The 27589-nt window shown below is 38.7% G+C and overlaps 1 protein-coding gene across 5 annotated transcripts in view; it reads left to right on the forward strand.

The window, feature by feature from the left end:
* atp9b (ATPase phospholipid transporting 9B) overlaps window positions 1–27589 on the forward strand; it is a 273915-nt gene that overhangs the window by 48805 nt on the left and 197521 nt on the right. For all 5 annotated transcript variants that reach the window (XM_041189970.1, XM_041189971.1, XM_041189974.1 and 2 more), the window contains 4 exons: window positions 12068–12218; window positions 15738–15851; window positions 21156–21264; window positions 26886–26944. In XM_041189970.1, coding sequence (XP_041045904.1) covers window positions 12068–12218; window positions 15738–15851; window positions 21156–21264; window positions 26886–26944 — 433 coding nt within the window. The remainder of the gene's footprint in view (window positions 1–12067; window positions 12219–15737; window positions 15852–21155; window positions 21265–26885; window positions 26945–27589) is intronic.

Raw genomic sequence — 27589 nt, forward strand, 5'->3', positions numbered from 1 at the left:
GCTTGTGAAATTAGCAATACTTCGTACATATAGATCTGTACTCTAGGGGCCTCAACATGGATTGATTTCTCTGTCATGAGATTTTCATCTATCTAGTTATCAAAAACACTTTATCCATATGGAAATAGTACCATCGAATGTTATTTCCATATGAAGTGAAGGAGTAGACCTAATGCATGGATTATTCTGGTCAATGAAGTGGCCTATGTGCCTTCAAACAATTATTTCGTACCTTTTTTGTTGTGCAGAAACCTGGTAAAATGCCAATCTGTATAAAGTAATATAGAACTGTAGTTTTGAAAATTCACAGTTAACATTTTTACTGACCATTTGCAATTCTGAAACGATGGTGCTTTAGGAACCAATCTTTATCAGTCCATGATGCAGAAGCTGCCTCAGGACTAAACTGAAATTTCCTCTCCCCTCTGTCCACTGCTCAACTTCCCCCATCCCATTCTCTTCTTTAAGACAACCCTTAAAACCTTTGATCAAGCTTTTCATCATCTGCCCTACTATCTCTCTATATGGCTTGCTGTTAGATTTTGTTCAATAATACGCCCGTGAAGCTCCTTGAAATGTTTACTACGTTAGTGGAGCTATATAAATACACGTTGATCATTTTGGTTCTCACCTGCCCCAATGTCTCCTGCTTTAGTTCTGTCAATTTCTGTGTGATCTCACTCCTCTGTTAAGATACAATATAAATGTAAGTTGTTAGTGCAAAAACTCAAGAAGTGTGTTTTTGTCAGTTTGGCTGCATCAGCTTTATTTTGCATTTACAAGCCTTACATAGTCCGTGAGTAATTTGCCTGTACTCTTGTAAATTGAATGAAGTTAACAAATGATCCGCAGCAGCCAATTACACTGCTTGATTTTCATCACATTTTGCATTTTAATATTTTAGCTATACCTGTGCAATGTTCAAAACATTTTAACTTGAGAAGCACTGTAATTCTAAATCTTAAGTTTGTAAAATTGTCATATCTTGGTGAGAGACAACTAAACATCTAATTTGAGCAATATGAAGTTCAGGTGAATGGCCTGGAGAAGGAAGGCTGGGTGTCAGAAATTCTGGCTGATGAAAATATGTTCTAGTGCTTGGCTCTGTTGCAGGTAATTCTGGCTTTATGGAAACCTTGCCTGTGGGTTTCTCGTGGATTGACTCTAGAAATGGCTCTGAAGTTCTGAACTCGCAGATCCCATGAAGATGTAGAATGTAGCATTTGGGTGGTGAAGAGGAAACCGAACCTTTGTTTATTAGCATTTTATTTGGAAACCATTAGTTTTATTGACTGCACAACAAAACTGTTCCAATAGGAAAATAATTGGATAAGAAATTGACAGCAAAACTTCTATGGCTTGTATTATTTTCAAAATCAGAAATGCTGTAGATTAAATGTATGACTTGTGCTACCTATGATATAGGAAAAGCTGGTAACACAAGAGAGCCAGCTTTAGAAGTGACACGGAGTACAGACAGGCACTTCTGTCTCATGTATATGGCAATTGTGGAGCTGCTGCCAGTAACAAAGTTAGAAAATAATGGGAAATTTCGATGGTGACTGCCAGCTTGCAGATTTTATTTTGGATTTTGCTGAGTAATATATGTTGATGCTGCCAGGAGGCATTCAGAAGTAAATGAAGGCACGTGTTGCAAAATAATTAAAGCTGTTTAACCCCTGGAGTTAATCCTGATTGCGCTGTTGGTGGAAAGGCTCAGCAGCGACACAAAGTTGGAAAATTACGTTCCCCCCCCCCAGTACTTGCGTGCACATCTCACAAATCCCAGAATGATGCTTTATGTTTGATAAATCTTATCTGACATAAAGATCTACTGAATTTGCCGTCCTAGTTAATGATGTAAAAATACTTTTTTTTAAACTGTAAATCTGCTATCCCAGTAATTTAATGCTACCCAAGAATTGGGACAACCAAAAAAAATCAGACATAAATCCAATATGAAAACTTTGGGGGGAGGAAATGGGCAATTCCGGGAGTGCCAAAGAAAATTGATGGGACTATGTCCCCCTTCATCATTGCCACACCCAAAGGGCTGTACCTCTGTAAAGTTGACTTTTTGTCAAATGATCCCCACAGGTTTGTGCACCATTAGAACATATATGGAATAAATTTGAAAAGACTGTCTCATTAACCAGCTTCTCTCATTAATGAAATGCCTATTAACCTTTGTATTGTACTTTCATTTATAATTAGCACATATGTATCTAATATGCTGACCTATTTCCCATCGCGCATTTAAAAACTAGTGGAATCTTCAGTGGTCAATTATTAATGCACAAGTTAAAACTGCAATGTAAATCCTAATCTACAACCTATTGTAACTTGTATTGTCAATTTGTGCCTCAGCCTGCTTATGATATTTCATTGCAGTCAGAATTATTTTTGGTATTACCTGATTTAAACTGTCCTCAATCATTCCAAACCAAAGAATGATATCTGAGATGCATGAGATATTTTTGATCTGCAATGGAGTTGAGGATTAATGGGGCAGGCACGAAAATAGAGTTGTTCTTATGAATGGTAGGGTAGGCTTAAGGGGCCAAATAGCCGCCGCCTCCTATTTCTTATGTTCTTATGGTTGGTTTAACATTGGTACAAAGTAGTTGCAGCTTTGAGCTAGTGTTAAGCCTGTATTGTACAAATTGGATCAAGGGTTGCTTTTCTAGGTCAAGCATGACTCCAAACTCAGGCTTTATTTGCACTTTAACTGCTGTATCAGTGCAAAATGAACGTGTGTTATGCCAAGGCTCCAGTCATGGTGTTAGTATGCCCTTAATGGCCCCAAATTTCAGGAGCACTTTAACTGGAAATGGCCTAAATTTAGTTCAGAAAGGTTGAGTGGTTGTTGACCATTTTTATTATTTATCAATCAAACATTCAGATTGCCCCCAGGGTCCAATTCAATTTAGCCGATAGCACTGTTCGAGAAGAATTTCAAGATTGCTGATTTGTTTAAGCAACTAATTTTTAGAAAGAAAGATAAGACTTTCATTTATACAGCCCCTTCATGACCACCAGACATCTCAAAGTGCTTTAGAGCCAATGAAATACCTTCTGAAGTGTAGCCACTGTTGGAATGTAGGGAACGCACCAAAGTGGTTAATGAATGGGAAGAGCAAATGAATGATTTAGAAGGATTGTCTGTTTAAAAATGATCCATATAAAGGTCCAAAATGGAAGACCAAAGATGGGTGTGTGACAAAAACAAAAAAACTGCGGATGCTGGAAATCCAAAACAAAAACAGAATTACCTGGAAAAACTCAGCAGGTCTGGCAGCATCGGCGGAGAAGAAAAGAGTTGACGTTTCGACTTTGAGGACTCGAAACGTCAACTCTTTTCTTCTCCGCCGATGCTGCCAGACCTGCTGAGTTTTTCCAGGTAATTCTGTTTTTGTTATGGGTGTGTGACACCAAGACAGAAATAATGGGTGAGATTTTAATTCGTTCAAACCAGCCCACTTGCGCAGAATTTAAAACAGGGCTCATTAAGTAACTTGCTGATCAAAGATCTCAACTAATTTTTAATATTTTGAGGCAAGCTAGAGACAGATTCTGTTAATTTAGGTTTATGCCACTCGTATTTAAATAATCACCATTTGTAAAGCAAACAAACTGAATATGGGCCACATAATCAGATTATGTAGTGGAACTCATACATAATATTCATTAGCCTTTTGGGAATTAAGTTTTTAAATAATACTAACGTTCAAAGTATTATGTGGTGGTCTTTCAATAGAGTAAACTCTTCAGATACTGCCCATTTCATAACTCATGGTCATTTATGGAACAGATGGAGGCCATTTGACTCAATCAAACCTATGCCAACTCTCCGTACAGCAATCCAGTCAGTCTCATTCTCTTGCTCTATCCCTGTAACCCTGCAAGCTTATTTCCCTCAATTGCCCACCCAATTTCCTTATGAAATTATTGATCATTTCTGCTTCCACCCCCTTTGCGGGCAGCGAGTTCCAGGTCATTATCGCTCCCTGTCTATTCAATTGCACCTTTTCACTTGTCTTCTAAGTTAGGTTACAACAAACGCGGTAGCTAGGAGGTCAAATTCAAGTGGAACTTGAAATACTGTGCTTTTTTTTAAATATGGAAATTCATATACCAGCCTGGCTGAAAATAAATGAACCTCTCCCAAATGAGGCAAATAGATTTGTTTGATAGGCAAGTTGTTGAACTCAAACTTGCAACCTTCTGGCTATGAGTCTGGCACCCTACCAATTTGTGTTCAACCTTTTTAGTTTATTAAATTTACAGTTGTATAGAGGAGATTTGCGATAAATACACATTATCTTCTCAGCAGATTATATCCCTGATATTGGTTTTCATGTACAGTACTTGATATAGACCCTATCATGTTGCCTATTGTAATTGAAATGAGGATACTCTGAGGTGTAATTTGCATGCTTAGTGCATTAGCACACTAGTTTTTTCTACGATACTTAAATAAAATGCAAGCGTTGTCAGTATCATAAGTGGTGTACAATTTCCCTGTCTAAATTGTGCTATATCAAAGGTTGTGGTATATCAAAAGAACATTACAGTAATGGGTTGCAGTACCACAAAAAACTTCTCAATCATGCTTCATTGAGCAATTAGAACCTAATATACTGAGGCAGTGGCTGATGTGAAGAATTGATGACTTTATTCTCTGCTTACAATGAGATAATTTAAAGATATGGGGTTAACAGGGCACACGCTTAACAGTGGCCTTATTTACACAGCTTTTCTGATGGCCATTGACTACTGCATTTCTTTGGCAGTTTCAAGATAATGCAGAATTGCTGTGTTACAAAAAATTGAAAAATGTAGAACATAAATGAAATCTGGAGTAGCTAATACAGTCCTTCAAGCCTGCTGTGCCATACGGTAAGATCGTGGCTGATCTTTAACCTCAATTCCAACTTTCCGCCTGATCTCCATACCTCCTGATTTGCCCAAGAGTCCGAAACCATGAAACATTTTTGTCTGAGTATTTGACCAGGTGGGGAGAATGATGAATCATTTTATTTTATGAAAATGATATTTGAGATACAAACCAGCAGTTTTTACTAATTCTGTTTCAGCTTTTTAAAACAAATAATTTCACTCTATCTTTAAATAGAAGATAGTGTCCATATAACATCAGTTGCTTTTACCTGATCAAAAAAATTCATGAAAAGTAACAACATCGAAACATTCAAGAATGAAGGCTTTGGGAATAAGATCAGCTGCCTTGTGACTAGTAATGGAGGTTATGATTACAGTGTGTCCCTTAAGTAGGATCTGGAAACACCTGCATCTAACAAGTGAGACAAGATAATGAAGGTCAAACGTTGGTGTGGATGAAATTTTTGTATGAAATGTCAAACTTTGAACTTGGCGATGAAATAATGGATATAAAATAGACAGATCTATAGGAAAAATGTGATCTTTTAAAAAAAACACAGACAGTAATGTAAAGTTAATGGCACAAAAACCAGCCATTGAACTAATATAATTATGGCTAATTCCAAACAATTTTTCATAACATTGTTTTTCAGTTTATCAGGTGGTAAATAAAATGCAGTTGAAAGCAGATATTTGTTGTTATCTGATCAGGAGAAAAGGGAGAATAAGCAGGGAATTCCCCCTTTAAGGAACTTGAAAATTCTCAACGTTGTTTTCAGATTGCTTTTTCATGGCTTTATACAACCTTCTCCCTGTAATCTCCTCCAGCCCTGCAACCCTCAAAAGATATAGACGCTGTTCTGATTCTTGCCTCTCGTAATCGTTCCACCATTCGGGGCTGTGCTGGCCTTTGACCACTGGAATTCTCTCCCTAAACTTCTCTGTCTGTCTGTCTGTCCATCTCTCTTTTTTTCTCTGTTTCTCTTTTAAGACCTTCTCTGATAACTAGTTCTTTGACAAAGCTTTTGGTCATCTGCTCTAATATTGCCTGATGTGGCTTGGTGTCTTATTTTATAATACCCCTGTGAAATGTCTTAGGATGTTTTGTTCTTGTTAAAGGTGCTATGTAAAATACAAGTTTTATGTTGAAGCTTTTCATCTTACATGCTTCAGGACACTTCAACCAATATAGGGGGAAGACAATAATTTATACTGTATGTGAAGAGAGTGCTGATTGATTGGTAGAGGTGTTGCCATGGAGAATGCACCAGTGATGATGAATTTTGTTGAATTAATTGCCTGGTGTTCATAGGGTCTGTATTTACAACGGTTTTGCGGTGTGTGCTTTATTGTCGGTGCAGCTTGCTACTGTTTACACTCTCATCAGGAAAGGTTGCCACTTATGAATGCAGAGTTCTGGTGTGATTTTCCACTGAAGCCATTTTGACTTGCGCTCAAACTTAATCTGACCCGCTTTGGTCAACCCCTACTATAGTCCTGTAACTCCCTCTCTAACAGCACTGTGAGTGTACCTGCACTACAGAATCTGCAGCAGTTTAAGAAGGCAGCTCACCACCACCTTTTCAAGGGCAATTAGGGATGGGCAATAAATGCTGGCCTAGCCAATGACGCCCGCATCTCGCAAATGAATTTTAAAAATGAAAGCATTCTTCATCAAGTTTTTGTAATGTTTTGTAAAACTTATGTTTTAAGTCTGTTGCATGCAGCCTCCTGAATGACGGACTCTTATGCCACCAATTTACCTATCTGAAGTGTTCAAGGGTATACTTTTATCCATATGCTATGTGAGAGTACAGTTGAAGTACGGTTGCTGTAGCAATGCTGGAATGAGTTTTCTTTATCGGTTCAATGAAGTTTAACTTATGTCTGAATTTGTTTCCAAAAGGTATTATCTACCTTTCACAGTATAAATTCACTGAAATCCAAGGGTATTTTATGGTGGATCTATCATACAGATATACTATTACCTCCAGATCCAAAACCAAAGGCCAGTAGTCTAGATCTGCTTATTGACATAGTACACCATTATCTGCTGGGTCCATACTCAGCTGATGAAATGCTTCCAAACAATTTACTCTAATATCATCAATTTACTCTGAAATCATCACCGTATTGTAGGGTAGAGAGCATGCTCCATGCTTGGGTGGGGTGGTAGCCAAGCCCACATCTCACAGAAGAAGCATCCGTTAATAAAGTCATTTGTGCATTGTGACTGATCTTGAGTACACCCGTGCTGATTTTCAACCAATGATCTTTAAATACCTTGCTTTCTGGATATAGCATTTCCAAGGTTGGATTTATTGTTCACCTCTAGTTGTGCTGAGAACCTTGAACCACCTGTAGTTATGATGAGGTTGCTGACATAATGATGTTGGTTAGTAAATCCCAGGATATTTAAACACAATACAGTTCAAATGTCTAGGCTTCAGCATTAAAACTGTGATGTTATGTGGTGCGTCTTTATATTGGATTTTTCAAACTACTATCATTATTTTACCATTAATATTAACATTAGCATCATTAACAGCATTAAATACATTGTCATTACAAAAACTTGATGAAGAATGCTTTCATTTTTAAAATTCATTTGCGAGATGCGGGCGTCATTGGCTAGGCCAGCATTTATTGCCCATCCCTAATTGCCCTTGAAAAGGTGGTGGTGAGCTGCCTTCTTAAACTGCTGCAGATTCTGTAGTGCAGGTACACTCACAGTGCTGTTAGAGAGGGAGTTACAGGATTTTGACCCAGCGACAGTGATGTAATAGCGATATATTTCCAAGCCAGGATGGTGATTGGCTTAGAGGGGAACTTCCAGGTGGTGGTGTTCCCATGTATCTGTTGCCGTTGTCCTTCTAGATGATAGTGGTCATGGGTTTGGATGGTGCTGCCTAAGGACCCTTGTTGAGTTTCTGCAGTGCATCATGTAGATGGTACACACTGCTGCCACTTCGTCAGTGGTGGATGGGGTGAATGTTTGTGGATGGGGTGCCAATCAAGCTGCTTAGTGCTGGATGATGGCAAGCTTCTTGAGTGTTGTTGGAGCTGCACTCATCCAGGCAAGTGAAGAGTATTCCATCACACTCCTGACTTGTGCCTTGTAGATGGTGGACAGGCTTTGGGGAGTCAGGAGGTGAGTAATTAGCCACAGGATTCCTAGTCTCTGACCTGCTCTTTGTAGCCACAGTATTTATATGGCTAGTCCAGCTTAGCTTCTGGTCAATGATAACCCCTAAGATGGTAGTGGGGGATTCAGCAATGGTAATGCCATTGAATGTCAAAGGGTGATGGTTAGATTCTCTCTGGTTGGAGATGTTGATGCCTGGCACTTGTGTGGGGTGAATGTTATTTGCCATTTGTCAGCCCAAGCCTGATATTGTCCAGGTCTTGTTTCATGTAGACATAGATTGCTTCAGGATCTGAGGAGTCACAAATGGTGCTGAACATTGTACAATCATCAGCGAGCATCTCCACTTCTTATGATGGAAGGCAGGTCATTGATGAAGCAGCTAAAGATGGTTGGATCTGGGACACTACCCTGAGGAACTCCTGTAGTGATGTCCTGAAACTGAGATGATTGACCTCAATCATCATCTTTTGTGCTAAGTAGGAATCCAACTAGTGGAGAGTTTTCCCCCGATTCTCATTGACTCGAGTTTTGCTTGGACTCCTTGATGCCACTGTCAGGTGCTGCCTTGATGTCAAGGGTAGTTACTTTCACCTCACCTCAGGAGTTCAACTCTTTTGTCCATGTTTGAACCAAAGCTGTAATGAGGTCAGAAGCTGAGTGACCCTGGTGGAACCCAAGCTGAGTGACCCTGGTGGAACCCAAACCGAGTGTCAGTGAGTAGGTTATTATTAAGCAAGTGCCACTTTTTAGCACTATTGATGATCCTTTCCATCACTTCATTGATGATCAAGAGTAAACTGATGGGGCAGAAATTGGCTCAGTTAGATCTGTCCTGCTTTTTTTGCACAGAACGTAATTGGGCAATCTTCCACATTGCTGGATAGATGCCAGTGTTGTAGCTGTACTGGAACAACTTGGCTAGGGGCACGGCAAGTTCTGGAGCACAAGTTTTCACTATTGTCGTAATATTGTCAGGGCCCATAGCCTTTGCAGTGTCCAATGCCTTCAGCCATTTCTTGGTATCATGTCGAGTGAATGGAATTGGCTGAAGACTGACATCTGTGATACTGGGAGCCTCTGGAGGAGGCTGAGATGGATCATTCACTTGGTACTTCTGGCTAAAGATTGTTGCAAGTGCTTCAGCCTTATCTTTTGCACTGATGCACTGTGTTCCTCCATCGTTGAGGATGGGGATATTTGTGGAGCCGCTTCCTCCAGTGATTGTCCACCACATTCACAAACGGATGTGGCAGGACTACAGAGCTTGGATCTGACCTTCTGACCCGTTGGTTGTGGAATCACTTCGCCTCCATCTATCACTTGCTGCTTATGCTGCTTGGCACACAAGCATTCCTGTGTTATAGCTTCACCAGGTTGACCCCTCATTTTTAGGTATGCCTGGTGCTGCTCCTCATATGCCCTCCTGCATTCTTTATTGAACCAGGATTGATCCCCTGGCTTGTAGAGTGGGGGTAATACTGGACCAGAAGGTTGCAGGTTGTAGTTGAGTACAATTCTGCTGCTGTTGATGCCCCACAGCGTTTCATGAATGCCCAATCTTGAGTTCTTAGATTTGCTCATTTAGTATGGTGGTAGTGCCACACACTAGTGAAAACGGGACTTTGTCTCCACAAGGACTGTGTGGTGGCCTCTTCTACCGATAATGTCATGGACAGATGAGGATGAGGCCAAGTATGTTTTTCCCTTTTTATTGGTTTTCTCAGCACCTGCTGCAAACCCAGGCTAACAGCTATGTCTTTAGGACTCTGCCAGCTGGGTCAGTAGTGGTGCTAGTGAGCCAGTCTTGAAGTCCCCCACCTGAGTATATTCTGTGCCCTTACCGCCCTCACTGCTTCCTCCAAGTGATGTTCAACATGGAGGAGTACTGTTTTACCAGCTGAGAGAGGGTGGTGCGTGGTAATTAGCAGGAGGTTTCCATGTTTGACCTGATGCCATGAAACTTCATGGGGTCTGGAGTCCTGCCTGTGGGCCACAGCAGCAGTCAATATTGAGGACCCCCAGGGCATCTCCCTCTCGACTGCATACCACTTTGCCGCCACCTCTGCTGGGTCTGTTTTGCTGGTGGGCCAGGGCATACCCAGGGATGGTGTTTGGGACATTATCGGTAAAGTATGATTCTGAGAGTATGCTCTCCCAATTTTGGCCCAAGGCCCTAGATGTTAGTAAGGAGGACTTTGCAGGTTTGACAGTGTCATTGTCATTTCCGGCGCCAGTGGTCCGTTCGGTTTCATGACTTATTGACTTTTTAGTGGTTTGATACAACTGAGTGGCTTGCTAGATCATTTCATTACTGCAGATCTGGAGTCACGTGGGTCAGACTAGGTGAGGGTGGCAGGTTTCCTTCCCTAAAGGACATTAGTGAACCAGATGGTTTTTTTTGTGACAATTGACAATTGTTTCATGGTTATCATTAGACTTTTAATTCCAGATTTTCTTTTTATTGAATTCAAATTCCACTATCTGTTGTGGTGGGATTCGAAGCCAGGTTCGCAGAGCATTGACCTCGGTCTCTGGATTACAAGCCCAGTGTCAATACGACTACGCCACCACCTCCCCACTGCTGCTAACAATTTGCTTTTATCATGTATACATCCACAGTATTTAAAGTTGCACAAAGACTTTATAAACACCCTTTATAAATGCATGTCTGTTTTGTGTAGAGGTTGAAAGTGTGGTGGTTATCTAATTAAACTTTCACAAGGGGATGAAATCAAGTATGCTTTTGTAGTATTGCTTAATCAATTTTACAAGAAGAAAGTTCTGTTGCACCAATTGTAGAAATTCTGTAGAACATAATTATATTCAGTTCATGTATTTTTAATACCAGAGATTTATCAAAAATCTTCATGATGGCTGACATGTGCATTTTCAAAACTTACTGTTTACAGATGAAAATTCTAAAGCAAAACATTTTTTCCAGAATTGGGATGCAAATTCTTTGCTTCTGGAAGGTTGCTTTAGTTTTGGAAACGAAAGGTAGTAGATTTAAATTGGAAAACCTTTTCCTCCCTATCTGATTCATATTTGTGAAGGTGATTAGAGAGAGAAGGGTTGGGGACGAAAAGTAAGCAAGAGAACAAGGAAAGGGACACAAAGTACCAACTTACAGTTGCTATGTAAGTTAAATTCCGTTTTATATGGAATGCCAAGATTTTTTACAGATTTCAGATTTTGTCCTTGATTTTGTTTTCTGTGAACCAAAAACATGTGGCCTTGGATGCAAGAAACATTCAAGATTAGCTTGGAAAGGTAGATGAAGGAAAAGGGGCAGAACGGATAGGGGAACAGGATAAATGTGATGAGATGCATTTGTCAAAGAGTTGAATACCCTGTTTTTATATTGTAACTTATTTTTACTTCTGTGTAATTAGATTTCATATCCCCACTGTGTTCATCACAAATTTTACTTTGTGGTGAGTAGCATGTTTTTCCTTAAATGGGAAATGTATGCCAATGGTAGAATTTATAATCTTACCCAGAGTTTATCAACTTGTAAAGTCAAGATTACAAAAAAAATTAATTTGAAAACCATTAATATTCATACCAATTTCATTGTTTCCCAATACAGTATTCTAAATGTGACTATGAAACACATGGTCCTGATCCTGAAATTGAGGGGATCAGAATTAGCATGCAAGTTTGTGTACTAATTGGAGTAATCTTGATTGTTAATGGCTGATATTCTAGTTCCTTCAATTCATACCTCCTGGAAAGTTCACAAATTGGAAGAATAGAATGACTGGCCAGAAACAGAATAGATTATTTGTTACTGACATGTGACAGCAATGCTGAGTTTCTTTGTGAGCAATTTTCACTGACTCGAGAACAATTGCTCTGAAACAAAATATACCTGGGAAGTAAGCAAACATTTTGAAGTCATCAACAGTTGGTACTAAACCAATAATTTAATATGTTAATTTAACATGAAAACAGTTATATGGGAATTTACTTCTGCTGCATGAAGCATGGTTGAACGTTTAGATATTTTGTATCTTTCAGTTGCTGTGACTGTCTTGCTAACATCTGTCGGAGAAAAAAACAGCTTAAAGCTCGCATGGTATGGCTGGGACATCCAGAGAAGAGCGAGGAAAAATATCCAAAAAATGCCATCAAAAACCAGAAGTACAACCTCTTTACATTTGTACCTGGGGTAAGTGAAAACTTTAATGTTCTGAAATAACCTTTTGGTGTATAGAAATACGCAAGTTACAAAGTGAAATAGTGCTTTCAACCTAATCACTCATTTCCAGTGTTGGTAAATACCATCTGTGAGATTTACTCAGACATAAGCAAACACAATGAGAACATTGGAATAATTGGCTTTTATTATTTTCTATCAAGATAAAAATCACAGTATTGCCTGCACTGTATAACATACAAATATAACAATCAAATACCATAATTTCCAAACTTGTTAGAAAACAATTCCAACTTTCATCCTTGCCCTGCAGTACAGCTTGTATTGTCTCTCTTCTTGGAACCTCTGTTCTGTGTTCTCTTTTTAAAAAAAATTGGCTTATATGCTCATAACAGTACTTAGCATGAAAAGTTTTGCTGCAAGTGGTTAAGATCTGGAATGCGCTGTCTGAGAGTGCAGTGGAGGTAGATTCAATCATGGCATTCAAAAGAGAATTAGATAAGTATATGAAGAGAAAGCATTTGCAGGGTTTCAGGAAAAGACAGGGGAGTGGGACTAGCTGAGTTGGTCTTGCAGAAAGCTACCATGGATATGACGGGCCCAGTGGCCGCCTGTTGTGTTGTAACCATTCTATGATCCTGTGATGAGTAAACACCATTCCATGTTATGAAAGTAATTTGATTTTCTTAATCATAAATCTCTTATCAGTATATTAGTAGTGACATCTCCAAGGCTAAGCTTGGACATTTAACCTTAAGCCCCACTTACAATTGTGAACTTTGCAGGCTTTTTTGACAAAGTACAGGATGACCATATTTAAACTTTACAATAACTTCAGTCAGTGTACAGCCAAATAAATACAAATGCTGAGAGGTTTATAATTTCCAGCAACAAATCAAAAATTCCAATTGACAGTGACGAACAGTTAAAAAAGGAGTCTCTTAATTGTTTACCAGTAACAACTAATTTGAGTTTGTTGTGGCGGAGCAGCTGTTGCAAATAACCTGGGGCCAGGGATTAACTTGAAGTTGCCTACTACAGATTTATAGAGCAAAACCTCCTAACTATAGCAGAGGATTTGATTTGAATTTTGCTTTGCAGTGAGCTTGTATGCATTTTACTGTGGTTGAGTAGCAGTTCAACTGTTTGACGTCTTACCCCTGGCTACAGAGAATTACATAAACTCACTGCACAGAAACAGCCATTTGACCCAGCTGGTCCATGTGAGTTTCTGCTCCACAAAGTCTCCTCCTGCCATTCTTCATGTAATCATATCAGCATAACATTATATTCCTTTCTCCATATGTTCGTCCAGCTTCCCTTCAAATGGGTTTATGCTACTTACCTCATCTACACCTTATGGTAGTGAGCTAATATTCTCACCACTCTCTGGGCGAAGAACTTTCTTCTGGACTTCCTATTGGATTTAATAATGACTATCTTATATTTATGACCTAAAATAAAAAGAAAAAATGCTGGAAATACTCAGCAGGCCTGGTAGCACCATTTCTACTTCTCTTTAGCTCTGAAGAAGAATCATACAGACTCAAAGCGCTAACTCTCTTTCTCTGTCCACGGATGCTGCCAGACCTGCTGGGTTTTTCCAGGGTTTTTTGTTTTTATTTCAGATTTCCAGCATCTGCAATATTTTGCTTTTTTAAAATATTTATGGCCCCCTAGTTTTGGTCTCCCCTACAAATGGAAACATGTCATCTACATCTACCTTAAAACCCTTTCATAATTTTAATAGACCAATTCTTGGCCTTCTCTTTTCAAGTTTTCCCTGATGGAAACTACTGTTCTATTGCAGTCACGGATGTTCCTGTTGGGAAGTTCTGCTGGCATTTGGGCCAGGGGATGTTGGAATAAGGGTAGAGCAGGAAGTTAAATGAATTCAGGGGAATAATCTGATGTGGAGTGTTTTCTGATGAGCATTGCTGTTGGATGAAACACAAGCAAGCATTTAAATTATCCACATGTGAAGTTTAAAGATTATTTGCTGACTTTAGTGGGGGTAGCTTCTCTGAAACTTCAAGGAAACAAATGCTGCTTTTCAAGATTTTCTGCAAAACTGATGCCACAGGCATAAAAAGATATTTTGAATCAAAATTTTGTGTTTATAGTTGGAAAACTCACACAAAGTGATTTATTCACTTCATGAACTTTTAAAATTTTACTTTATTTTGTTTGCATTTCTTACAACGTAATAAAAAAAATGTGACTTCTTTGGCTGTTAGTTAAATCAAAAGTTAATGTCAGTCTGTGTCCTGATTCTCACTTTGCTTAATGAAAAGCATGGACGGTCGCAGATCAGTGAATCAAAGATTCAGTGCAAATTAGGGAACATGCAGCAGCTTGTGAGGCTTGTTAGCTTCCATTATAACCATGAACATAAGCTGCTGAGCAATTGTTAGGAATGATGGTGACTCTGAAAAACATCATCGGTTCAGGTTTATGGAAACATTTTCCTAAAAGACAAGAATAGCTCAAGAACCGTTTCACCAGCCCAGTAATGGTTGGTTTTTGTGGGTCCTGCACTCTAGATTGACAATTTCAAAAATTCAATTAAATGGATGGATCTCCTGTGTTGCAAACACAGGTTGCCTCTTAAAATAGTCATTTTAATGGATCCAATTTTGAAAGGTCATCGACCTGAAACATTGGGCCGGAACCTGCTGGAAAAATTATGGTGTGTTAATGACATATGGTGTTATTAATGTGCAAATAGGTAAATTCAGGGAATTGAGATCTATACCATGAGTTACAAATCTCCAAACTTGCTGATCAACTTATGCTGCTTCACACCAACAGCATCTCGTCCTTATACGGCTTGTTATTTTTAAGAACTTGCTGGATTTGCACATTAATATCCCATCAAAGTTGCCTCGAGTTAAGTCTGATAATTAACAGGAAACGTACATTTTCAATGACGTGATAATTTAGTGCAGTGCCAATCACCCTCTCTGACACAGTAATTGAACAGTTTAAAGAGTGGAGTTTCATTCCTTCAAGTGCCAAAATGCTGTTAAGAGTTTTTTAAATTTTAAAATTATTTTTCTTTGCTTTTCTACCTCTCTCCTTCTGTCTCTGTGTCTCTCTCTCCCTCGCACTCTCTCTCTCTCTTGATCCAGTCTTTTGTTCCCACTTTATTTCAGATACAATGTTAATCTTGCCATTTGCTGATTTCCCAGATGCCTTGTTGCCCCCGTTGTTCTTTCAGCACGTTCCAGTGCAAAGATGTTTTTCAGCTGAAGGGTGCAGAAAAACGTCCAAGTTCTGGCCCATTAACTCTCTCCACAGATGTTTGACCTGCTGATTATTTCCAGCATTTTCTGTTTATTATTTCAGTTTCCAGCAAATGCAATATTTTATTTTTATTGAGTATTTCCCTTATGTCGTCTTCTGGTGAACTTTTTAAAGCACTTCCTTTAAGAATGCATCTATGACACTGTTTGCTCTGAAGTACAACCTGTTTTAAAGATGCACATGAAATGAAATTACCAATCTAATCGTAGTAATGTTATTTTTTAGGTATTATATCAACAATTCAAGTTTTTCTTGAATCTTTATTTTCTGGTGGTATCGTGTTCACAGTTTGTACCATCATTGAAGATAGGCTATCTGTACACGTACTGGGCTCCTCTAGTAAGTGAAATATATCAACTTCTCATGTTTTTAACTTTGCCTATGAAGAACAGCATTATACTTTAATTGTCAAGTATTTCTGAAATAACTAATTTGTGGGAAGAAAAGTTAGCCTTCAGTTGATGATGCATGGAACTGTGAAGTTTGTTATGTTTGTGTTTCCTCATGCCTCAGAGTCTTCGGACATTTTTGTGTGTTAAATGTGCTACGTTAACTGCAAGTTATTTGCATTTTGGAGTGATCAGGCAATCATATGGGTGTGATTAGGACTGCAGCCTGTTGTCAGGCAGGAGGCTGTGATCATGGTCATATCCATATGCCTATCTTGGGTCTCTAAAAGGTAACGTAATACAATAAACTTCACTTTTCAACCAATAAAGCTATTTGGTGCGTTTATACAAATGTTTTTGAATCACCTTAAAAACAACTTGAGAATTACTTAAAATGGAATCAAAAGTTTGTGAAGGATTATACTACTGTAAATGATAGCTCATTTTTGTAGACATTTTGTTCAGGAAATTTGGCTTCAGATTATAAGGTCTATTTTAATTCCGCTGGTGAAGAAACTAACAATATTTGCAAATATGCATTGGTCATAAAATATGTTCTACAAGTGGGCTTAAACCTGATTAGCTTCAAATGCTTCTACAATTATAATTATACCATGGAACAACTTCGGTAAAATAGATGTGTTAAGGTACAGAAGGTCAGCAGTAATCAAATATTCTGTTTGTAGTGAAGATCAAATTCAGTTCAGATCTCATTGATTCAGGCTGAATTCGATTTCCTTGGTATTTAAAGTATACCTTTGCCCTGAATTAGGATGTGTTCAATAATATCAAATCTAGCTACAGTGCTAAGTAGTGCTGGTATTCAAACATAGTGTAATTTAAGAAGTATTTTGTTTTAAGATGTTTTAAAACAAAACTTTGCAAATATCTTTTTGTTTTTTGTCATAGAATTTTGAATAGATAGTTTATTTGGCTCTCCGTTTCCATAAAGCTTTACCTCTTACAATTATAAAAAAATCTTTGATTACATCATAAATATGGCTTAGGAGAGGTGATGTAGGAAACTAGCAATGTAGAAGTATTCAGCAAATGTCTTTGTGATGGAGCTAAATATCAATTACAAGTTTAGTCTTGCCACATCCAGTCATGAATGGTGGTGGGCAATTAAACAATTAGCCAGAGGAGGAGGCGCACACATCCTCATTCTCAATGCTGGGGCAAAAACCTGGAACTCCCTTCCTAATAGTGCTGTGGGTTTACCTTGTTGGCTAACTCCTAAGCCTGGATGTGAAGGATACAAGAGACTAGGATGTTTATTGCCCATTACAGAGCTGACTCCTCCCCTCTCACACACCAGACAGCCAGTACTGGCTGACTCTTCTTTCTATACAATTGAGTATAATTAACTAATCAACACCCAGCACCTGTCCACCTTTTACCTTCAAGTACTGGGTATTTAACATTCCTTCAGCAGAACCTATTGGGTGCTAACATACCTACACCAGATGGACTTAAGTAGTTCAAGAAAGTGCGACATCACCACCTTCTCAAGGGTATTTAAGGATGGGCAATAAATGCTGGCCTTGCTAACGATGCTCACATTCCATAAAAGAATAAAGATGTATCCTATCATTGGGTAATAATTTTGATAGTTACATAATGCATTCAGGGTGAAATGGAAATGATGACAGGTTTAAAAGAAATGCTTTCCACATTTCATAGCCTTGTGCTATATTTATAAGACACTTTTTAAAAAGTAGATGCAATGTAATTATTCTGAACAATGTTGCACTGCTCATTGATAGTGAGGCAGGACCTCCGGTTGATCAGGACAAATAAATCATATTTTTACCTTTTATGTATAGCATAAGACATTGAATGATGAAAATAAAATGACCCATTAAATGTGTCCCTTCCATAGACTGTAATCTAACTGATTTAAATGTACTGTGTAAATATCGCTGAACTCGAGCAAGACTGCAGAAATTAATTCACATCTCCACTTTGAAACTGATAATATTGCGTCCTCCCCCAACCCAGCAATATATGAACCATTGCGTTAATAGGCCCATTTGATTGAGCTATAGCGATTCCAAAAATCTTTAACCCTCTTCCAAACCAGATATTTATTCAATGCTTTTTCAAAGAAATTAGTTTGTCTATGAAGAGAGACTGGCAGCTAACATGAAAGGGAAGCCAAAAGTCTTTTATAGCCAGAAATAGTTAAAAGGAGGAGTGGGGCCAATTAGGAACCAATAAGCCATTTATGCCTGGTGGCAGGGGGCATGGCTGAGGTATTAAATGATTACTTTGCATTTGCCTTTACCAAGGAGGAAGATGCTGTGCAGGTCATATTGACAGAGGAGATAATTCAGACACTTGAAGGGTTTAAAATTGACTAGGAGATGGCATTGAACAGGCTATCTGTACTTGAAGTTGATAAGGTGCCTGGACCAGATGAGATGTATCCAAGGATACTGAGGGCACAGAGTGGAAATTGTAGAGGCACTGACCATAATTTTTCAGTCTCCCTTAGACCCTGGGTGGTGCCAGAAGACTGGAGAATTGCACTTGTTCAAATGTTGTAAAGACAAGCCCAGCAACTACAGGCCAGTCAGTTTAACCTCAGTGGTGGGGAAGCTTCTAGAAATGATCATTTAGGACAGAATTAATAGCCACTTGGGCGAATGCAGGCTAATTAAGGAAAGCCAGCATGGATCTGTTAAGGGCAAATAGTGTTTAACTAACTTGCTGGAGTTTTTTTGGTGAGGTAACAGAGAGGGTTGACTGTTGATGTGGTGTACATGGACTTCCAGAAGGCATTTGATACAGTGCTGCTAACAGACTTGTGAGCAAAGTTACAGCTTATGGAATAAAACGGATAGTAGCAACGTGGATACAAAATTGACTGAGTAGTGGTTAATCAATGTTTTTCAGACTGGAGCATTGTTTATAGTGGAGTTCCCAAGGGGTTGATGCTGGGACCCTTGCTCTTTCTGACATATATTAATGACCTAGACCTTTGGTTTACAAGACACAATTTCAAAATTTGTGGGTGATATAAAACTTAAGCATTGTGTACAGTGAGGAGGATAGTGTAGAACTTCTGAAGGACATAGGCTGGTGGAAAGGGTGGCCATGTGGTAGATGAAGTTTAATACAGAGAAATGTGAAATCATTTTGGTAGGAACAGTGCGGAGAGACGATATAAGATAAAGGCTATAATTCTAAAGCGGTTACAGGAGCAGAGAGACATGGGTGTACCTGTACATTAGTAATCAAGAGTGGTAGGAGGTTGTGAGAGTGGTTAATAAAAGCATACAACACCCTAGGCTTTATTAATGAGGCATAGAGTACAAAAGCAAGAAATTATGTTGAACATATATAGAACACTGGTTCGGCCTCAACTGGAACATTGTGTCCAGTTCTGGCGCCACGCTTTAGGAAAGGTGTGAAGGCATTAGAGAGAATGCAGAAAAGATTCATGAGAATGATTCCATGGATAAGGAGCTTCAGTTTTGTAGATAGATTGGAGGGGTTGGGGTTAGTTTCCTTGGAGAAGAGAAAGTTGAGAGAGATTTGATAGAGGTATGCAAAATCATGAGGGGTCTGGACCAAGTAGATAGGGATAAACTGTTTCCATTAGTGGAAGGATCGTGAACAAGGGGACATAGATTTAAGGTACTTGGCAAAAGAAGCAGTGGAGACATGTGGACAGACTTTTTCAAGCAGCGAGTGGAATGCACTCCTGTGTGTGTGCTGGAGGCAAGTTCAATCGAGGCATTTAAGAGGAAGTTAGATTCTTATTTGAAAAGGCAGAATGTGCAGGGCTACAGGGAGAAGGCTAAAGAATGGCACCAAGTAAATTGGTCCTTCGGAGAACCAGCACAGACACGATGGGCTGAATGGCCACCTGTGCTGTAACCATTATGTTTTCTGTGCCTCTACAGCTTTTGCCAGAAGATTATTCCGTATGCCACTAACCCAAGAGTGCTCTCCTCATCAGTAGCCCACATAGGGAAGTTGATGCACTGCTGCCTCTTTGCAAAGAGGGTATCTGCCACCTGTCTGATGGCCACATGGACAGTATGACTGACTGACTGACTGCCATATACCAAAATAAGGAATGTGCCTGTGACATTGAAGTTGAGGATCAGATACCTGTCCAGCCCCAGCCACAGGACTGCTGATTGCCCTTGTGTTTGGCTTCAATTTCTGCAGTAACAGGCGGCCTGCTTCCGTGACTACCTGCATCCAGCAGCAAAGCCTCTGCAGACACATTTCCTCTGTCATGTTCAAGTGCGTCTTTGAATTCTGGAAGAAACTCACCCTTTCCTCTTACACTTTGTTTTCTGACCTCTTGCTGCAGTTCCCCTAGTGCTGCAGTGTCAATGGCAGTTACAGCAGCTACCTCATTTTTCCTAGCACTGCTTTAGCCAGAGTAGTTGAATGGTGCAGCTGCAGCCGAAATTCAGTTCTTCAACAGCTCTGTAGCTTCAAAAAAATGACTCCAAATAAACCCAGCAATCTAAAACAACTATCCAACTATTCCTTATTGAAGGTGAGAGCCCCTTTAAATATCACTGCCTCAGCCTGCTTCCAGAGTGTTTCTGTCCTGTTTTTGTTGGGAAGGCTTGAGAATGATTGAATCAAATACTGCCAGACACTAGTTCCCCGGATGAACCTTAATGCAAACACAACACCATTAGTTAGATATTTCAGTGACCCCAGCTTTCTTTCCAGACAAACATCAGAGATGCCCTAGGACCACTTTAACCAATGTGGCAGCCACTGTGCAGGATGGTCCACCATTAAATTATCATTTTGAATGCCCATCGAGTTCTCAAAAAACCAGTCAAAACACTTAATTGTTTTCTATACCCCTAACTCTGTACTGGAGAGGCAGGAGAATTAGTGCATATGCAGTGAAGTGGTAGGATAATAGCTAAACTCAAATCAATATAAGTCAATTAATTAAATATTTTGCAGAGGAGCATCAAAATTGAATTTGAGCTTACTCATGCAAAACCTGTTATAATCTTACAATGCTTGCTTTTGTATTGAAATAAAGGGATTATCTTCTTTTTATTTCAAGTACTGGTTTATAGTTATTTTGCTTTGGTGAATCTAGTAGAATGATGACTTTGACAGCAGCTAAAATTAGCAAGTAATGTCAATTTTGGATTTAAACCCTTTAATTATGCTGCTGCTAAAATCTGTTGCTGATGTCTATTCTAGGTAATAATAACCTGATTTCCTTCACTCTAATTACTGATAAATTTCTATTTTCTAGGGTTTTGTTATGGCGGTGACAATAGTTCGGGAGGCTTTAGATGAGTTCCGTCGCTATCAACGCGATGAGGAGATGAATTCACAGCTATATAGCAAGCTTACCATAAGAGGTTAGAATAGCTTCCTCAACAATAATACCCAACTGGTGGGTTTAATCAGTAGTTTCCAGAAAAGAAGTTACCAATGATCCAGGTTTTGAAAATTGGTCACTTACATTTTTTAATATGTGGACTTTTAAGATAGTTCTCATCTCTTCAGTTAATCTCATTAGACCATGTGCATAAACATGCAATATTGAACAACTGTTTTCAAATTCTTGAGATTTTAAGCTATTATAATGAGCAGTTGTTAAAATGATAGCTAAAATTGTACTTGGGAATAAAATCAGAATTATCTGAGATCTCAGATTTTATCTTAGCCAAGTTTCCCAAGATGGCACTAGGTACTAACACAAAAGCAAAATACTGCAGATGTTGGAAATCTGAAATAAAAATAGGAAGTGCTCTGCAGGTCTGGCAGCATCTGTGGAGAGAGAAACAGTGTTAATATTTCAGGTCAAGAACTTCTCTGCCAAACATTTCGAGCATTTTCTGTTTTTATTATAGCACTGGGTACTGTTTGGGGTATTTTACATTAGAATGAGTTCTCCAGGATGGCATTAGTTCACTTTTCATACTGATTATACTGTACCTAGTGAAAATGAAATGTAATATTTTGGTAGCTTTGGGCTTCAATGAATTTTGACTCTTGAGAAGTGGGCAAAGGACATTGAGTCAGTGTTACACAAGAAATTGGAACAGGAGAAGATCGTATGGCCCATTGAACCTGCTCCACCATTCAGTACAATTAAGGCTGATCTTGGGCTTCGACTCTACTTTCCTGCCTGCTCCCCATACCCCTTGATTCCCTGAAAGACCCAAAATTATGTTTATCCTGGTCTTAAATATAAGTAACAATGGGGCATCCATAGCCCAATGGGGTAGAGAATGTCAAAGATTTGCAAACCTTTAAATAAAGAAATTTCTCCTCATCTCAGCCCTAAATGATCGACCCCCTTATCCAGAGAGTGTGCTCCATTGTTCCAAATTTCCCAACCAGAAGAAACCACCTGTGTCTACCCTGTCAAACTCCATCATAATCTTGAATGTTTTAGTGCAATCATCTCTCATTCTTCTAAACTCTGCTTACTCAGCTTCTCATCATAGGACAACGCACGCATCCCAGGGACCAACCTAGTGAATCTTTGCTGTTCTGCCTCCAGTGCTAGTATATCCATAAATGTGGAGACCAACTGCACACAATACTCCAGGTCTCACCAAAGCTCTGTACAATTGTAGCAAGATTTCTTCATTCCTGTACTCAATCACCTTGCAATAAAGCCAACATACTGCTTACCTTCCGAGTTGCTTGCTGTACCTGCATGCTAGCCTTTTGTGTTCCTTGTGTGAGCATACTCAAGTCTGTCTGAACATCAACAATGATAAATTTCACACCTTTTAAAAAATGTTCAGCTTTTCTGTTCTTACAACCAAAGTAAATAGCCTCACACATCCCCACATTATACTCCATCTGCTATCTTGTTGCCCACTCACTTAACCTGTCTATATCTCTTTGCAGCTTCTCTGTGCCCTCCTCACAACTTACATTTCCACCTTCTTTCGTCAGCAAACTTAGATACGTTACTCTCTGTCTCTTTGTCTAAGCCATATATAGATTGTAAATAGCTCAGCACTGATTCTTGTGGCACTCCACTTATCACAGCCTGCCAACTTCAGGCTGTCCCATTTATGCCTACTCTTTGTTTCCTGACCATTAGCCAATTCTCTATCCATGCTAATATATTGCTTCCAACTACATGAGCCTTTGTCTTGCCTAATAACCTTTTGTGTAGTATCCTGTCGAATGCCTTTTGGAAATCCAGGTATACTACATTATTGGTTCACCTTTGTCTACTCTACTCATTGCACCCTCAAAAAACTCTAATAAATATGTGAAATGCAATTTTATTTTCCTCAAACCATATTGACTTTGCCCATTCATAATATGAACGTGCACTGTTAAGACTTGCGTAATAATAGATTCCAGCACTTTCCTGAGGATTGATATCAAGTTAGTTGGCTTGTAGTTTCCTTTTCCTCTTGCCCTCCTTTCTTGAATAGTGGTGTCACATTTGCTAACTTCCAATCTGCTGCGACCATTCAAGAATCTAGGGAATTTTGGAAAACTATGGCCAGAGCATCCACCTATCTCTGCAGCTAGCTCTTTTAGAACTCTAGGATGTAGGCCATCAGGTCCTGAGGATTTGTCAGATTTTAGTCCCCTAAGTTTCACCAGTACTATTTTTCTGCTGATATTAATTTCCTTAATTTTCTCACTTTTTGGCTCCAAGGTTACCCTCTATTTCTGGTATGCAGCTTGTCGTCTTCTGTGAATACAAGCACAAAATGTTTCTTCAAAGCCTCTGCCATTTCCTCATTCCACATAATTTCTCCTGCATCTGCTTCTCAGGGACTAAAGTTTACTTTAGCTACTGTCCCTTTTTGTACCCTTGTAAAAGCTCTTGCAATCTATTTTTATATTCCTGGCTAGTTTTCTCTCATTCTATTTTTTTTCCCCTTTTATCAACTTTTTTGGTGGCCCTTTGCTGGTTTCTCGACCACTTCCAATCTTCAAATTTGCTGTTATTCCTTGCAACCTTAAGCTTCTTGTTTTAATCTAATACTTCCATAGTTTCCTGAGTAAATTGGATCGATCTTGCTGAGTTTTTCTTTTTTCAATGGGATGTACTTTTGTTGAATATTTGGAATTGTTTCTTTAAATGTTTCCCACTGATTATTTATGGCCACACCTTTTAGTCTATTTGCCCATTCAACGTTAGCCAGTTCTCCAGCTGATGTAATTGGCTTTGTTTAGGTTTAAGATTAGTAATTTAAGCTGTACAAATTTCTGGTCTCATGGTTTCCCAAAATTACCTAAATTCTGAAACAGTTCCAGCTCAGTTGTTTGTGATTGGAGTATGTTGCTTTCAAACTTAGCATGGAATTCAATTGCATTATGATTGGTAATTCCCAGTGGATCTTTTACTGTGCGATTACTAATTAACTTTGCCTCATTGCACAATACTGGATCGAGAAAAGCTTTATCTGTAGTTGTTCCAGGAAACTCGCAAAAACATTCTATGCATTCATATTCTAGGTCACCCTAGCCAATTTGATTGGTCCAGCCTATATGAAGATTAAAACCCCTCACAATTATTACATTGCCTTTGTTACATGCTCCAATAATTTTTTGTTTAATGCGTAGTTGAACAGTAGAACTACTGTTTGGGGTCCTATAAACTACTCCCAGAAAAGAGTTTTCTGACTCTTGCTATTCCTAATCTCCACCCATATTGGTTCAACTTCATCTTCTGAGCCAAGATCCTTCCTCTCTAATGTCCTTATGTCACCCTTTACTATCAGGGCTGCCCCTCCTCCTTAATCCTTCTGCCTGTCTTTTTGAAATATTGTGTACACTGGAATATTTATTTCCCAACCTGTTGGTCAAAGTTGAGGTCTGAGACTCCCCATATCTGCCTGGATTGCAGTCACATCTTCCTGTCCCTGACTATTGACCAACTCTAACACTCCACCTAACCTAACTGCAATGTCAAACTCAGTTTCCAGCTCAGGAACACTGAACTGCAGTTACTCAAGTCGCAAACACTTAAAACAGATATGGTTGTCTGGGACTACGACGCATTCCTCAGATTCTCATGTGTTGTAGCCCTGCCATGTCTGTCTAGCCTTATTTATTTAGTCAGTTAGTCAATTAGTTATTAATTTACACAGCTAAAGTAATTAGAAGTATCTTAGCTTGGAGACAAAAGAACACTCACCAGCTCCTGGAGGCTGAATTAGGGTATAAAAACAGCACCTTCTTATCCCTCTGCGCAGAATTTCTGATTTAGCACTCATACCATATTGCACTTGGGCCTCGTCATCTCCACTCTGTGCTCCCATGTAAATGCCATCCAATTCTGAATTAAGCTATATTTAGATGCATTAAATGGGAGAGGGGGGTTGTTAAATGTGAATGTTTGTTATTTTTAAATGGGAGTGAAAAGTTTATATCTCATGAATGATGTACCATGGTTCCATAGGCAGATGAGAAAGTCTTTAGTACAAAGGATTTCTTCATTGTATGGTTGTGTGGGCTCCACAGGCACGTTAATTGACCTGTTGCTGTTGAACTCTGTGGGATCAGCAGTGTGCGTACTTGTACAGTAATATTCTTTCTAACTTTTTGGAATTATATTAAAGATGCATCGTAGTCTGAACTGCTGACTGGCTTAAAAATTATTTTAAAATGCTTGGCTCTTTGCTCATGAAAGCCCAGTTTCTGGTTTCAAAATACCAAGAGGAAAATAATTATTTTTAGGGACAAACCTTAGAAAAATGAAACAGGATTAGGTTATAAATAAAATTTAAAAGGATTTTTTTAAAAGGGTAGTAAGCGATTGGTAACAGAAAAGAATTGGAGAAAATAGCACTAAAGAGCAAGCAGGGTTTTCGGTTATTTTTTTAATATTCTTAGTTAACTTTGGGGTCAATATGATACAACTGTGTGAATGTCTAATTAGTTTTCCTGTATTAAGTTATTTTCAGTATCATGGTCTGTGATCTATAAAATAAAAAAAGCCTGATGGTTCGGGGAGACAGGCACTTTATAGGACCTCTGCAGTCCAAAGGTTAAAATGATTTGTGTATTTAGAACATGAGAATTGAATTTATTCCCACCTAGTCATTTGCAGTTTAAAAATTCTGTGTTGAGATCTAAATTGCAGAAGAGTAGTGTGAAATCTTTAACAAGGAATGGAAAGTAATAGTTTCAGAGGGAATTACTTCCTGACTTCCATAAGTAGGTATTAAATTGTTATATCTGATATGACCTAAGGAGCAAGAGTTTTATCCATGCAATTTCCCATTAGTTTCCTGTGGCCTTGTGCCCAGTATTATAATTGGAGTTAGGCCTACAGGATTAGATTCAAAGTTTTGTAAATTGGAAAAAAAAAGTCCTTGGGAAAATATTTTATTAAAATGACACTAAAACAGCAAAGCAATATGAATTTCCATTCGTAATCTGTTCCTTGGTTGCATATATTTCAATAAAGCTTGCACACAGCTGAAGGAGCGAGTTGACAAAAAAACTTAGACTAACTGAACATGAATTTGATATAGCTATTAAGCTCCAGTCATATTATTTGCATTATGTGTATCCATAGATAAATTTACCACTATTGAGCTAACCACATTGGCTGTTGTTGGCTACAAAAAGACCTAGTGTTTAGTCTAAAATGTTAAAAATGCCTTGAAGATTTGGTACAGATGTCATGTCATTTACATAGATTAAATTATTCATTCTGGAATAAGATAGATTCTAAAAGATGTAATGCCCTATTATACCTAGAAGTTGATGCATAATGTTGACAAACTGTCTTGAGATAATCCATGGACCCTGTTTTTGTGATTAACTCTTACTGCTGTGTGTTCGAAATGAGCACGCAATGCTCTTACCTTACTACTTGCTTTCAGCATAGTTTTGACAAAACTCAGACTAGAAAGTTGGGGAGCAGAACCATGTACCGACTGATATTCAAACCAAAAGCAGGTAACCTGGCGTTAATTATGAGAAGTGTAGTTTGCTGTGGCTTCAACAAATGTGATTAATTAACAATTCTCTTTTTTTTTAGGTAAAGTGCAGGTGAAGAGTTCAGACATTCAAGTGGGAGATCTTATTATAGTCGAGAAGGTTTGTGTTTGCTGTATTTACTTCTCCTATATCAGGAAGCAATTGCTATTCCTGTTTCCCTAAAACCAGTGTTCATCCCACACCGCTCCTAACTAGAAAATACCTAGAAATATGACACTTTGGCAGATGATTTTACAATGTATCAGACTTCGTTTGGCAAGTGCCTATATTGATCTTGATTAAAACTCAAAAGAAAAAGAAATTGACTTTTTTTTTGCTGTGCATAACAGCATTAATGTAATTATATCAAAAGGTCCACGGATAATTGCATCTGTATTGGATCTATTGCAGAAAATTCAGAAAGTATTGGTGCTGATGGATGGGGAAAATGAGTCACCATATTCAATAATACTTCTGCCTTTCCCCCCTGTGTCTGAATTTGTTGAGCTGTTGTGGCATCCTGATGTCTGTGGTCAATTTGTTTCATGACTAAGGGAAATTTCTGCTGTAATGAGTGTGCTCTGCATAAAATAATTCACTATACAAGGTGTGGTTCGCTAATTGAATTGGAGATCTAATTTTACTCTCCTAATGCATGAAAATATATAAGATGTAACAGTAATAAAGATCTAGAAATGTGGTAAATGAGGACAAGTGAGCAAATAAATTAGGAGGAGAAGAGTGTTTAAAAATGCGGAATGAGTA

The sequence above is a fragment of the Carcharodon carcharias genome, chromosome 6, assembly GCF_017639515.1.
Source record: "Carcharodon carcharias isolate sCarCar2 chromosome 6, sCarCar2.pri, whole genome shotgun sequence".
NCBI lineage: Eukaryota > Metazoa > Chordata > Chondrichthyes > Lamniformes > Lamnidae > Carcharodon > Carcharodon carcharias.